The 15,712-nt window shown below is 38.3% G+C and overlaps 2 protein-coding genes and 1 non-coding gene across 5 annotated transcripts in view; 1 reads left to right on the top strand and 2 right to left on the bottom strand.

The window, feature by feature from the left end:
- Nucleotides 1-7,346, bottom strand: part of Zpbp (zona pellucida binding protein) — a 144,124-nt gene extending 136,778 nt beyond the window's left edge. The window contains exons 1-2 of one of the 3 annotated variants that reach the window (XM_028778612.1): nt 6,972-7,346; nt 4,016-4,096 (exon numbers count right to left, since the gene is read on the bottom strand). In XM_028778612.1, coding sequence (XP_028634445.1) covers nt 4,016-4,096; nt 6,972-7,275 — 385 coding nt within the window. In that variant the 5' untranslated portion in view covers nt 7,276-7,346. The remainder of the gene's footprint in view (nt 1-4,015; nt 4,097-6,971) is intronic. The other 2 variants (XM_028778622.1, XM_028778626.1) reach the window with 2 other exon arrangements.
- Nucleotides 4,311-4,474, bottom strand: LOC114630997. The gene has a single exon (XR_003712888.1). It is a non-coding gene; the product is annotated as a U1 spliceosomal RNA (small nuclear RNA).
- A 1,824-nt stretch (nt 7,347-9,170) lies between the features above and the next one.
- Spata48 (spermatogenesis associated 48) overlaps nt 9,171-15,712 on the top strand; it is a 55,799-nt gene continuing 49,257 nt past the window's right edge. Inside the window, exon 1 of the mRNA XM_028779198.1 lies at nt 9,171-9,741. Within this exon, the coding sequence (XP_028635031.1) occupies nt 9,171-9,741 (571 nt within the window). The remainder of the gene's footprint in view (nt 9,742-15,712) is intronic.

Here is a 15,712-nt window from a genome sequence, read left to right as displayed (position 1 = left end):
CAAAGAGAAAGATCACCAAGTTCATGCATAGGAATGTGAGCATGTCCAGGACTGTGTACATCCACATCAACACAAAATTTTCACCTCTGAATGCAACCGGGGTAGTACGCAGCTTAAAGTGAATAGTAAAACATAACTGTCACCTGTCTAGATGGAAACTAAAGGAGGGCAGAGATCCCTCCATAAAAGCTAAAGGACTAACCGGTGACAAATGTTTAAGACTCTAGCTAGTCATTATCCAAAATTAACTGACAGAGATCTCAATATTAATAAGCAAAGAAAAGAAAATTAGCTAAAACACCACCAATCTATCTTAAGAAGGCAAATAATTTTATTTACAGGATCACCATGCTATTTTGTTTTAAACGTTCTGCTTTCAAATTTTAAAAAAAGACAAATAAAAAAGTAAAGTTTTACACAAGTAAACTTTGTAAAAAGATTTTTACACAAGTAAAATAACATAGCAGTCAAGTAACCTTGAGAAAGAACAAGTGTTTGGCTCAACTGCTCAGAATATTAAACTTGCTATTTTAAGTATGAGCCAAGAAAACCATACCTCAAATACTAATAAAAATATGAGATGCAGTCATTTCAAATAGAGAATATCAATGAAAAGATTAAGAGAACCAAAAAATCCAAACTAAAAAGTATTTTAACTGAAATGAAAATTCCAGTCTCAGGATCAGCATGAGACTGAGCAGCAGAAGGAACAGGAAGGAGCCTTTATGAAAGCCACTTGGGGATTATGTGTACTGAGAGACAAGAAACTGAGAATAAAGGTAAATTGAACCACCACTTGGATACAAGGGAAATCATCAAAGTCCCAGGAAAAATAGAATCATTACAGAGACTACTTGAAGAAACATTGATTAAAACCTTCCCAAAATTCACAAATATCACAAATCTACAAACTTAAGAAGATAACTGAACTTCAGCAAGAGAAAATTCAAGAAGGTACACACCTAGACACTTCATGATCCATCAAAATCTATAAACAAAGGATTCTCTTTCCTTATATTAAAAGCCACAAAGAAAAGTAACTAGTTATATATAAATGATCCTTAACTAATAGTTTCTCTCTCATTTTTCCTTAGAAGATGCGATTAAATATAAAATCTGAATAAGCTTAAAAGCAGAGTAAATTACTATGAAAATATATTTTACAAATTCCAAAATCAGCTGGATTTCCCAGAAAACTGTATCAAATAATTAAAGTAAAATTAACAATAATCCTTTACAAAGTGTTTCAAAAATTATGAGGAAATATACCAGAGTCTGTTCGACAGTCACCATCCTTCCTAATGTTAAAATCAAAAGACTACAAGCCTTTTTGAAGATAGAGCTCATAATGCTAGCAATGAAATCCAACGTCACCGAGAAGGTCTAGAGTGGACCAGCGAGATGGCGCAGCAGCTCCCACCGTGTCTGACATACTGGATTCGATTTACAGGATCCACAGCATTGAAGGAGAGGACAAACTCCTTTCATTTGTCCTCTGACTTCCACACAAAGGTGGTAGGTGGTTTTCACGCATGCCCCTCCACATCCTCCAAACATACAAATAAGACAATGGTTTTTTAAACAACAACAACAAAAAAGAACTATACATAATGATCAACTAAGTACTAAACATTATGATCAACTGAAATTTGTTCCGAAAACGCAAGGCTATTTTGAAATATAAAAAACAATCAATATAAAGCCTCATAGCAATGAAGTAAACAAAACCAAATGATCATTTCCACAGATGTACAAAGACAATTTGACAAAAATCCAACACCCTTCTTAGCAAAAATATTCAACATACAGGAACAGAATGAACCTTCCTCACTCTAATTAAGAACATCTTTAAGAATACAGTTAGCATTATGCTGAATATTCAAAACCTGAGATGCTCTCTCAAACCCTAAGACAGAGGCAACACAAGGTGATTTGCTATAATCAGCACTGAAGAAGCTGTAAATGAAGCAACTGTATGAAAAGGAAATCGCATTCATATCGGAATCAAAGACAAGCAGCTATTTCCAGGTATCAGCTAATAAATTTTGCAAATAACAAGGAATGCTAACAATGTGAAAGTATTAACTGCATGTCTAAAACCAGCAAGAAACAATCTAAAACCTAGCTACATTAAATTCTTTCATTTAAAACAGCATTGAAAATGAAATAAATAAGAATAAACAATGTAACTATAAACTTATATTCTAAAAACTATAGTTTGTACAAAGCTTGATGGGAAATTAGGCTAAAACAAATGTGAAGCTATTGTATAATGTTCACTCAAGAAAAGGACTCCTATTTTATAAGTTGGGATTGATACTGATTATAGATTATTGTAGAATTGCAAGGACCCACACACAGTAGCAACAAAGATTTTAAACAGACCACAATTGAAGGTTTCACAATTAAGCATTTAAAGACTCAATATAAAGCAACAATAATCAAAACAGCAAGGTGTTGGCATAAGAAACAGACCTGCAGACCAACAGAGCAGAATGGAGAGTCCGTCAGCTAAGCCCACAGCTATGGATAACTGCTTTTCAGTAACAGTGACAAGACAGACTTCAAAGGAGAGAATAATCACCTCAACAAGAGGACAGCCATGTACTAAAGAATGAGGCTTAGCTCTAGCATTTATCAAAAGCAAAAACTACCTCAGAATGAATCAGAATCACCCTTAAAGGGAAACAGAAGAATAAACTGAGACCATCAAAGTTTAAACAGTATTTTTCAAAAGACAAAGTAAAAAATACAGCTGGTTGGTAATGGTTTGTGCCTTTAATCCCAGCACTTTGAGGGAGACAGAGACCAGCCTGGTCTACAGAGCTAACCCAAGGACAGCCAAAGCTACACAGAGAAATGAAGTCTCACAAAAAAAAGGGGGGAAGGGAACCATTAATTCACAGAATGGGAGAAAATGTTTCTAAGTCATATGATGTCTAACAAGCTTCTAACAGCCAGGATACATAAAGAACTCTACAACTCAACAAAAACATCAAAAAGTAAGGCCTAGATAAGGTCTCAAGTAGGCATTCCTGCAGAAAGACACCCACATATTACACAGATATAGGAGAAGAGGCACCTCACTGGTCGTTAGCAGCAAACAACTCAAAACCACAGAAGGTATCATTTCACACACAATTAGGATGGCCATAATAAAGGGGGGGAGAGTAACAGGTGTTGATGTGAATATTAGGAAGTCTGGAGTTCCATATACTGCTGGTATGAAGAGAAACAAGTTCAGGATTTCTGGGAAATATTTTAGCAGATCTTCCATAGGTTAAACAGATCACTGATACATTACTCATAAATGATTTTCCTAAGACAGACTTAAGAGAAGTAAAAACATTCACATACATATGAACATAAGTCAGATATAAAAAGGAATGAAGTACTTATAGAACCTCAACCAAAAAAAAAAAACCAACCTGTCATACAAAGGCCATACAATGTGTGGTTTTTAACTATGCCAAGAACAGCAAATACCAATCTGAAGGTATTAGCAGGTGTTCAGGGCCAGGAGTACTTGCTTCATAAGCATAGGTACTTTGTCACAACATGATGACAATGTGGAATTAGAAAGTTCTGATGACTGTCAACCTCATCAACTAAAAAAAAAAAAAGGTGTTTTATGGCAAGTATATTAACTCAATAAAAATTTTAAAAATTGCAGCTGCTATGCCTCATATGACTACTATAAAAGTATATATCTAAAATATTTATTGTATTTAGATGTCACTTTAAAATTATTTTAGCATATTTAAGCTCCCCACATTTTATGCCATAGTGAGAAGTGTATCTAAGTGAAAACACTACAGGAAACCTCATATAACTTTTAGAAATAACTTTTCTTTGCACACAGAATTGCCCTTGGATGACTCCATCTCTATAGAAACCATTTAATTCAGCTCTGCAGAAAGAGAGTAACTGAGGAACATGACACTCTTCAGCAGGACTGTTAAACTGTAAGCAGATGCCAGTAACTTCCAATTACTCAAAAGCTACTTATGAGTACCAGGAAAGTGTGTTGATCCCACTATTTTCAGTGTATCTTGACTCAAGCGAAAACTTCTTGGCAATCGAGCCAAATGTCCAACTATGAAAAACAAAAGGAAAACAGGGATCAAAGTTTGTCTTTTAAACATTCCCAAGTATTAAAATAAGAGTATAATTTATCTTGATTCCATTTCAGGAAGCATGAATCAGTCCCCAATGACATGTTACCTATTGCACTGCATACTCCTTAAAGAATTTCATACGCCTATGGCTTACCCGTTATAAATCTTTCTTTTTTTAATTTTTTTTTTTTACAGGGGAGAGCGTGAACGCAGTCCCCCACTGCCACAAATTATGCAGTCGAGTTTCCCGAATTTGGGGAAATCGCAGGGGTCAGCACATCTGGAGTGCAATGGATAAGCCTCGCCCTGGGAAAACCACCTTCGTCATCATGGTATCTCCCCTGCCAGGTAAGTATACCCGTTATAAATCTTTTTTTTTTTTTTTTTTTTTGCACATTCCAAGAGATTTTATTTATTTTTTTTTTATTGGATGTTTTATTTACATTTCATATGTTGTCCCCTTACCCCATCCCCCACCCACCCAGGAACCCCCAATCCCCTCACACCTCCTCCTTCTTCTTTGTGGATGTAACCTCTATCTATCCCCCCACTCCCACCTCCCCACCCTCAAAACTCCCACCCCCTGGGGCGTCCAGCCTTCATGAGGTCAAGGATCTCATCTTCCACCTGTGCCCAGCAGGGCCCTCCACTCTTATATATTCAGCTAAGGCCCTGGATCCCTCCATAAGTGCTCCCAGGCTGGTGGTTTAGACCCTGGGAGCTGTGGTTGGTTGGTATTGTTGCTCTCCTCATGGGGCCACAAATCCTTTCAGCTCCTTCAGTCTTCACTCTAGCTCCTCCATTGAGAACCCCATGATCACTTCAATGGCTAGTTGTGAGCATCTGCCTCTGAATATGTCAGACTCTTGAAGACCTCTGAGGAGACATCCATATCAGGCTCTTATCAGCATGCACTTCCTGACTTCCACATCAGCATCTACCTTTGGTGACTGCACATGGGAACCCAGCCTTTCTGTGCCAGTTTACAATATTCTCCCACCTTACAGGACCCATATCACAAAGCCCTCCTCTCTCAGATTTCCTGCCTGACCTCATTAATCAGCTGTCATGGAACACTCAATGTACAGTGGAATAGTTATTCATCCACATACATCACTTTCCTCGGTACAAACTCTATTGATGGAGGCACCAGTATTTAAGACAAGAATCGTTTGCAAGCACTACAACCGTGACATGAAAACTATTAAGACAATGATTTTGAAAAACGTCCTGATAGTCTTCATTCATTGTTGAATGAGCATATATGATGCTGAGATACTGTAAACAGAACAAATGGGAAATGCAGTGCAATGACTGTAAAGCATTAATCCCAAACAGCCTTAATAGCAAGCAAGTACTGAGGAGAGAGCATGGCATTAAAGGCCGCGGTGGAGTTTAAATGCAACTTTTGCCACACGATTTTATCAGGAAAGTTTCTTTAAACTACAAGTTTGAGGGGTTTCATCTGCAAAATGAGACCAACAAGTACTTCCAGCCTTACAGAACTATCGTAGGAGCTACAAAGTCCTATATAATTATCAGCCTTTACTATTCACATTTTACATGTTAAGATACTAAAAGCTTATCCTGTTTCTGATAGTCCTTATTGGAGAAAAGAAAAGCCAGGCAATATTTTTAAACAAAATCAAAAACTTTCATTACCAGGTACTAGGCCAACTTCACCTTTTTCAGACAGAACAATTATACAATTGATTCTCACTCTTCGTGCCCCTCACTTGGACTTTATATTATATAAGAGTAATCTTCATATCTCTCTCCCCGTCCTAGTTTGCTTTCTGTTTCTGTGATAAACACCACACCCCAAATCAATCTGGGAGAAGGGTAGAAAGGGTTTCTTTCACCTTGCAAGTTATACATCATCCAGGAAAGCAAAGGCATCAAGGACTCAAGCCCAGACTTGGAGGCAGCGAGCTAAGCAGAAGAACCGAGGAATAGTGCTTGCTGGCTAGCTTCCTCTGGCTTGATCAGCCTGCCCAGGACCACCTGCCCAAGCATAACACCACCCCCAAAGGACTGGCCCCTCCCACATCAAAAGCAATTAAGAAAACACGACCATAGTGCTCGTGAGTCAAATCGTCAATAGAGGTTTCTTATTCCCAAGTGACTACAGTTTGTGTCAATTTAACAAAACTAGTAAGCATTCTCCATTTCTTTCCTTTATCCACAGTATCCCTTTCTTCATACTACTTCTATGTCTGTATCCATGGTTACTTTATGGTTCTCTTATTTTAATAAAGTTTAACTCTCACAAGTGTATCTTTAGTATATCTATTTAGGATCTAACATAGATAATTGTTAGTAAGTCTACAATTTCAGTACACACACACACACAGAGCAACCAAACCTTTCTAGCTAAAAAGCAAATCTAGTAAACGCTCATTTCTTCTATGTATTTTTGAAACTCGGATAAATGTTTCCAATTCCAACTACACGCTGCATTTTACATCTACAACCAACAGAGGGCGCTCCACTATCAAGGATGGTCTGAAAACTCACTGGGTTCACAACACAGATTCAGTACAATACGTCGCTATATAGACTCGCTCTGAAACACAAGGCTGACAAAGACCCACGGACTTAAGTTTATTAAGGCACTTTGAATTTAAACTTTGGATAATCTCCTGGAGCTAGACCTCTTTCAAGATCCCATAGCGGTCTCCTCTATGCAAATGTAGTTCTTTTCAAGAGTCCTACACACAACAAGGGTCTCTGGTGCAGAGCCAGCCATAGAGGGTTTCTTTGTGGAAACGGAGTCACGTGACACGGGGCCAACGCAATTCTCGTGAGGAGCCGCGGCAGCCAGAGCTCCCGCCATGCGGCGCCGAACCTCACCTGCAGGGGGCGCCCGCAACAAGGCGGAGAGCAGGACGGCGGCCAGCGACAGCGCCGAGAGCAGGGAGCCCGAGGCCCCGGCCCGCCGCCGGCCCCGCGGAGCCCGGCCCGGGGCCAAGGCCTCCATCCACACGCCGCCGACGGCCGAGCCTCGGCGCAGAAGGTCGTTACCTGGCGCGCGCCCACCCGCCGCCGGAAGTTGGCGGACGGCAGGCCGGAAAGACGGACCGACGGACACGCCGCCACTTCCGCTAGGGTGATCTGCGGGAGGTGTGCTAGCTTGGGACCCAGTTTGGGTACACATGGGAGACAAGAGGTCGATCCCCTAGGGGCTCCCTTGGCTTCGAGGCCACCGCACCACTAAGGAAACCCTCCAGAACCTGTCTGGTCTGAGATTCCAAAGCGAGAAGAATCTTGTGTCGCAAAGTTCTAATCTTTGCCTTTCCATGGTGTCTGTGTGCAAAGGAAAAGCCCCTCTTCCTACCTTGACAGTGTATTGAGTTTCAGGCTTTAGGTGCCTAATGACAGCAGATCCTGAGAACTGATGATTGAATGAATGTACAGCTCTCATAAAGTTCCTGGCTATAGTAATGCCAACGCATGAAGTTTCTGACTGTTGTAATGCGAACGATTGTGTACTATCAGTGTGTGGAACTTCACGGAAAATTCATGCTGTAAAAACCTAGGAGAAATTAAAGGTATTGCCGCAAAAAGTGGCATGATGGGAAAACGGAGGAAATAAAACATAGATGAAATTACTTTTATGCAGTACTCAGCTTGGAAGATCATCTTCCTCAACTTGGATTCAAGAAAACATGCAAAACCAGCTAACAGACCATCTTAATGAGAATGTATTTTAAATTGAAAGAGAATCATACATCCACTTTTCTGCCTTTGGAAGGATTTAATGATGGTCCAACTAGGATAAAAATAAATTTTATACAAATATATTGAAAAACTAGAAACAGACTGTTAAATGTTCTCACTTTAACATGAGGAGTTGGGTGATACCGAGTGAAGTAAAGACTTACTGACTTTTGTGTTTTGGATAAACTGTGTTCAGGACCTTATGCTGAAAAATTTATTTCAGCATTACTGCTTGTTTAGTAGTATATCTCAAATTTTCAATCAGCATCATAGGTGGGCGTGGCCACATTCTGCTTATACTATTATAAAATTGATCTGATTTATATATTCTATACCTGACTCTTGTAGAAGCTTACCTTATTTGTATTTTTTTTCTTCATTTGAGGAAGATGTGGGCTATTATCCCTCAAACTGTAATAAACTTAGTTGCAGTTTTCATGCAAAACCAAATTGTCTAGTTAAAAATAGCTCTTAAGTGGACTGATACGCTTATTATTTAAAAGAGATCTTGTTTTTTATGCTGCCATTTACGGAAATAACATAAATACCTCATTGTTTTCATTCTGGATGTTATTGTAACCTTAAGGAAACTGCAGATAATTTAAGACATATAAGGATTGACTTTTACTTAACTATGATTTATGAATTATTTTCCTTAAAAATCAGTATATCTTCATTGTTAGTGTGTTTAAATTAAACATATACCAATGTCTGTAATTTATCCCAACCAGGAAAGTACTTATTTCTAGTTTGTGTGTATCTGTGTGTGTGTGTGTGTGTGTGCAGGTGAGAGAGAGAGAGAGAGACTGTATATGTATTCACTAGATCAACTTCAATATATTCTTTAAGTTACTATCTTACCCACAAAATATGAACATGTTAAATTTTTACATACATGTGCCTCTGTGTGTGTGTGTGTGTGTGTGTGTGTGTGTACACGTGCGTGTAAGAATATTGGTTTCCTGAGGATTAGAGAAAAAAGTATAATGGAAATATTACTAACACTTTTTTCTGTAGTTTTCCTAAAGAATTGCATTATGATTGCATAATAAGTAGTTCCATGAGTTATGGTTCTACCTGTTGCCAAGCAACAAAGGCTCTTCTGGTGGTTTTTATTATGATGATGATGATGTCCTATTTCTATACTGGCCTATCTCCCTTTCAGCAGAAAAAAAATTACCTTAAGATTTTTTTAAATGACTAACATTTAGAAAATTGAATTAATAATTTCATGATAGATTAATCTAATCTTCCATTACTGGAAATATGGGTTTTTAATAGTTAAAGGGTAAAGAATTATCACAGGAATTTAATTCATAATCCTCAAAAATGATGAGACAATACATGGATATGGAGGTTAAGAACATGCCTGGAAAGATTAGTATCCCTAAAAGTTTTGCCTTCTCAGAAGGAAAGGCTATTGAGCATCCAGATTACCCACACTACAGTAGCGTCTTACAGAAAATGAACATGCCCTTTGTAAAAGGACTTGAAGACAGACATAACTGTGACAGATTTGAAAAGAAATGCAACCCTCCGTTTTTAAAATTTCATCCTTATCCTCCTTCAATCCTGCCAGACTATCATTTTCACTACCCTTACCCCCCACCATTCGGGAAGGCATATCCATTATTCCCACTGCGTGACGATGTGCCCTTGGGTGACCCCTGCTCAGGATTTATGAGTCCTGGTGGTGATGCTGATTTAAAGCCTGGTGTTGGCAGAGCCATACCAAACCTGGTGAGTTTCTATGATGTGAAACCTCAAAATCGAGTTCCTAGGCCAGACAAAGGATTTCAAACAACAATAAAAAGGCAAACAATACTTTCAGAAGAACTAAAACAGGACAGAAGATGGAATTCCAGGAAAGTACAAGACATTTCCATCAAAGCAAAACTTGGAGGTAAGTAAAGCAGCATAGCCTTTATATGTTCTTCAAGTGAGGCAGCAGAGCATGAGGTTGAGATTTTTTAAATTTTAAGCAGTTAAATTGGCATAAATTATAACCAAACAAATTATTTTAAATTAGATCTTAAGAAAGTCTTGTTACTGGTGATACAATGTATAAATCTGCTTATAAAACCAAATTTTGTTTACAAAAAAAATCAAATGATTTTCTAAATTTATGTTTAATTGTTCAACAGCAAATATGTTAACAAATAATTTATTCTAATTATACAGATGACTTATTTTACCAAAAGAGGATTTATGTGTCATGTTATAATTGTATAACAAACTTCCCTCTTTGTTTCTCTCCATTGTAATCAACCTTCTGGTTAAAAAATTAGGTTACATGGACTGAAATTAAATGGGAAAGATGCAAGTAAATTTGAGTAAGAACAGGAACTGAAGAGAAGCAAACCCCTCATAAGTAGAGTTATGCTTCTGATGGCTGAATTATTGATACCACTGTCGTCTGTACTAGGATTCTCTGGACAGAGATGTAGTGATAAATATCTCCAAAGGAAAAATCACAACAACTATTTCCTGTGTAAGGGAAATGTACGTGGTAGGCAGGGAGTGAGTGATAAAAGATTAGCATCTTTGACTATGGGAAAAGGTCAGACCTTTGACTGGGGTGCTTTGGCTTGCTAGAGTGTTAGGAACTGCAGGATGCTTCCAGAGTTCATCTTCAGCTTTCACCCAAAACCTTAGAGGATAAAGGAACGCAGTGTATAATTAAGGGCAAGACCACCACATATCTGCACAGTAAAAACACATTCTATCTGACATTCTGCCCAGGGACAGACCACAGTTATTAGGGACCAAGAAGAAAGTGCAAGGAAAGAACAAAATCACTGTGAAAAGGGCACTCAGCATGACTCCAGCCTCACCCTACAGCTGCTTCTAAGCTGGAAGGGAAAACCTGGAGAGGCATAAGCAAAGGATGAGTTATGCTCTTCATATATCTCTCAAATTACGGTCGTCTTAAAACAACCATAGGGAGTTCTTGACTACCTATATAGAATATTAACAAAGTCAGCATATTTTAAGAGTTGGTTATCTGAAAATTCTATGCTACTGAGAATCAAATGCAAGACATAATAAACACTATGTTGGTTGTTAGAAATCAAAAAAGGAGCTTGGACTCATAGTTTATTACTAAAAATACATCATTAAGAGAAATAAAGTTGGCTGGAGAACTATCTCGGTGGTTAAGAGTACTGACTGCTCTTCCAGGGGATGCAGGTTCAAATCTCACATGACAGCTTACAACTGACTGTAACTCTAGTTCCAGGGGACCCAACACTCTCACACCAAAACACATAAAATTAAATGAATAAAAATTTTTAAAAGGAAAGAAATAAAGTCATGTATAGATACTACTTACCATGTAAGCAGAAAACTCCAGTCCAATCTAATTTCAAAGGCAACATTGTCAGTCAGTTCTTAAAAGTATTTCTCACCCTGAATTCTCGTAATATTCCAAAAGACTTTAGGCTGAAGAAGGGACTTATTAAAGGAACTAAATGACCAAAATGGTTTTTATAAACATGTCAATAACAACTTAGAAGCAAATTTATCTAAGGATTTATCTGGGCTATATATTTTACGGCCTGATTAGAATAAAACCTCTGAGTTTAAGCTCCAAGATCAATACAATATGGAATTGACTCCTGTGTTTATCTGTTATATGACCCGGAGCTACTTAAAATTCTCTGTCTACCTGTGTATCCTTACTTATAAACTAAGGAAAGTAATTTGTAGCATGTTACTAGTGACTGTTTTATATGAATATGATTCATGTAAAAATAACTAATGTGAAAAACAGGACCAGTGTGGCCAGATAGCATAAATTAAACCCCAGAATGTTCAGTTGCTTCAAACATAAATTAGAAACAATAATATGTATCTTACAAAATTCTAAGACTTAAAATGTATAATGGACAGGAAATTTTCTGGAAATGGAAGAGTATTCAATAAACAGTAGCCGTTATTATTAATTACTATCTTCTGTTTCAAAGAGTAAAACTTGAGGTTTGTGGATTGAGTTCCAAATAATTTTCAAGTGTTTCAATGACTTTGAAGACACTAGAAATATTTATTAATCATGGCAAGTATGTCAGATTTCAGGCAAACCAGATTCACATCCCCAGTAAATCCTGACAAAGAAAGGAATCTTAGAATGTATTATACTACATTTAGTATTTTCTTTTTTGTTATTGTTAATTAATTATTTTACTTATTTATACCCGAAATGTTCCTCCCTCTCCCAGTCCTCCTCGAAGAGTTCTTCCTCCCCTCCTCCTCCCTTTGCCTCTGACAGGGTGTCACCCGCAGACATCTCCCTTCTCTGGGGCATCAGGTCTCTACAAGATTAGGCACATCCTCTCTCACTAAGGCCAGACAAGGCATACCTCTACTACATATGTACCATGGACCTCCGACCAGCATCTGTATGCTCTTTGGTTGGTGACTTAGTCTTTGAGAGCTCCCAGGGGTCCAAGCTAGTTGACACTGTTGGTCTTCCTATGGGATTGCCATCCACTTCAGTTCCTTCAATCCTTCCCCTAAACTCTTCCACAGGGGTCTCCAAACCTCAGTCTAATGCTTGCCTGTGGGTATATGAATCTGTCTTAGTTAGCTGCTGATAGACCCTCTGTGAGGACAGCCATGTCTTGTCTGAAAGCATAACATAGCATTAGTAATAGTGTTAGGGACCAGTACCTATCCATGGGATGGATCCAAAGTTAGGCAGGTCACTGGGTGACCATTCATTCAGTGTCTGTTCCATTTTCCCCCTACATTTCTTTTACACAAGAACAATTTGGGGTTGAAATTTTTGAAGGTGGCTTGGTGTTCCCATCCCTCCACTGGGGGGTCTGTCTAACTACTAGAGGTGGTCTCTTCAGGTTTCATCCCCCCACTTTTGGGCATTTCAGCTAAAGTCACCCACATTGAGTCCTGAGATTCAACCTTACACCAATCAGAATGGCTAAGTTCAAAAACTCAAGTAACAGCACATGATGGGGAGAATATGGAGAAAGAGGAACACTCTTCCATTGCTTGTGGGAGTGCAAACTGGTACAACTACTCTGGAAATCAATCTGGAAGTTCTTCAGAAAATTGGAAATAGTTCTACCTGAAGACTCACCTATACCTCTCCTATACCCAAAATATACTCCACCATAACACAAAGACACATGCTCCACTATGTTCACAGCAGTTCTATTCATAATAGCCAGAAACTCGAAGCAACCCAGATGTCCCTCAACCAAAGAATGAATACAGAAAAGTGGTTAATTTACACAATGAAATACTATTGAGCTATTAAAAAGGAGGACATTATAAACTTTGTGGAAATGTGTGGAACTAGAAAATAATATCCATAATATCCTCTAAGAATATTTTTGAGTGAGACCCAGAAGAACATGCATAGTATGTAATTACTTATAAGTGGATATTAACCAAAAAGTACAGAATACTCATGATACACCCCACAAGACTCTAAGAAGCTAAACAAGGAAAGCCCAATCCCACTTAGAAGAAGGTACAAAATAATCATGAGAGGCAGACAGAGGGAGGGACCTAGGTGAGAAGGGGGAGGAGAAGGCAAAAGGGGGAGCAAGATCTGGTGTGGTGAGAAACAGGAGAGAAGCCTGGAGAGCCAGGAGAATGAATGGAAATATGCAGCTCCCATCGGTGAGAGTGTGGGGAACCACTAGAAAGTTCTACATTCAGTATTTTTAATGGACTTTCACAAATATTAAAGCAGCACCACAAAAAATTACATTGACAACTTTCCCCATCCCAATCTTTTTAGTCTTTTGTTCCTGAATGGCTCTTTACTGGACACTTTGATTCTCATTGCCCATAGGACTTGGTTTTCCATATTATAGATAAAATAAATTTGTCTATTGCTTTTCTTCAGGTTGAACTCCAGCTGATATCAATATTTAAACATCTCTGCATATCTTTCCATCTTCCTTATCCACTTCTGTACCTTAGGCATTTATGAAAATGTTATATGTGGAAGAGTGGTTGGTTGCAACAACAGTCCCTTATTTCTCATAGTTATAGAGGGTGAAAAATCCAAAGTCAAGCCTCTTCATGAAGCCCTCTTCCTGGCTTGCAGATGGCTGCTTAATCCCTCCATCCCTCAGGCAGAAGAGAGAAATAGAGACACAATGCATCATCATTGCCATTATGAAAGTAATGTTACATGTACTAATAGGTGGTTCATAAACATGTTGAGCATTTTAGCTGCATGCCATAAACTTGGCTCACACTTCAGTAGCCAAAAGTTTAATCTTTCAATTCTGATGACAATAAAGATGAAAAATCATCTCAAAATCGTAAAGAAGAAAGATGAGAAGGGGGAGAGGAAGAGGAGGAGGAGAAGGAGGAGGAGGAGGAGGAGAAGAAGAGGAGGAGGAGGAGGAGGAGGAGGAGGAGGAGGAGGAGGAGGAGGAGGAAGAGGAAGAAACCTCCAACTGATAAAAAATATATTCATAATTTCAACCCAGGACAAGCTGGGGAAGGAAGGTTGCCAGAGTAGAATTCAGAGATGACCACTGATCACCTGGGCTGTACAAACCATCTCTCACAATCTTTCCTTTGCCAACAACTCTGTCTGCATATCTCCCAAATTTTAACTTCAGAATCCAAGGTTTATATGTTGTATTAATTCATGGAGTGAAACTATGATCATGATCGGGGTACAAAGAAAGCTGCTCTGTCCCTAGGAGATCACAGAAAAATTATCTCTGGAGACGACCAAAGTTGTGACAGCATGCTCACTTCTGTTGGTCAACTGAACAAATCACAGTAGTTTCTGAAAGTTTTAAACTCTCTAATTAAAACACTCCAAAGACAACCATTTATAGTTTAAGTCCAAGCTTTCCTGTGCTAGCCCTTTTATCTCCTGTTCTTCTACCATCCCGCTATTTATTCCTAATACTTTGTATGATAGCTGTGACCGACACTCTGCAGTTTTAACATCATTATACTTTCATAGACCAGTGTACTGTACATGCTGTTTCCCTGCCTGGAACAACTGATTTTCATCCACTTCACCCTTTTTTTTAAGTTTATGTCCTATTTAATTTTCAAGATTAGATTAGTTGTCACTTTCTGGAAGATGTTCTTAACTCCTGACAATCTGGCTGGACTAGATAGCCCTTTTCTGCAACCTCACAGAACTCTAGACTCCATTCTTGTTGCATTTACCACATAGTGGTTTCAGTACTTGTGTGTATGATCAGTACCTCAGAACCACACTCTGCTTGTCATCTTGATATGGTCATTAGCTTCTACTTATAGGGCAGCAAATACTTTAAAGGCTACATTTTTGTAAAATATATTACATGGGTAGTGCCATAAGATTTCTAATTCATTAGACAGGTTGTCTAGATTGTATCTAGAATTCTTTTTTGCTACTTCCATGCCTAATACACACACACACACACACACACACACACACACATTTTATATATATACACAGATTCCTAGTACTCAACAGTCCTCTTGCAGAAGCAAGTTAAACATTGAAATAAATCTCTGCTATGCTGTAATTTTGTCAAGTGCATAAATCCCAGAAATATTGTGTCTTCATAACAATTCACATTGAAGAGACCATCCCTACTCAAATCTCTCAAAGATTCAGTAAAGTAATTAGATAATTCATTATGAAATGCCTAATGCCATGTATCATAGAGCAATGCTGAGGAGTTGTTTAGTTGGGTTTTGGAAATGAGTAACGTTTTACTGTCTTGATTTCTTCATATCATGAGTTGGACAACGTAGCTGCTATATTAGTAGTTCATTTAAATTCTTTCAATTATATCTAAAAACAGACTAAAATTAAATGGGAAAGTTGCAGAAATTCCATTTGAGCTTACAAAATGGTACATGGGGGATAGAAGGAAGTGTCA

This window comes from Grammomys surdaster, unplaced genomic scaffold (genome assembly GCF_004785775.1).
Source record: "Grammomys surdaster isolate TR1022 unplaced genomic scaffold, NIH_TR_1.0 67, whole genome shotgun sequence".
NCBI lineage: Eukaryota > Metazoa > Chordata > Mammalia > Rodentia > Muridae > Grammomys > Grammomys surdaster.
This window is presented reverse-complemented; position numbering and strand designations above follow the sequence as displayed.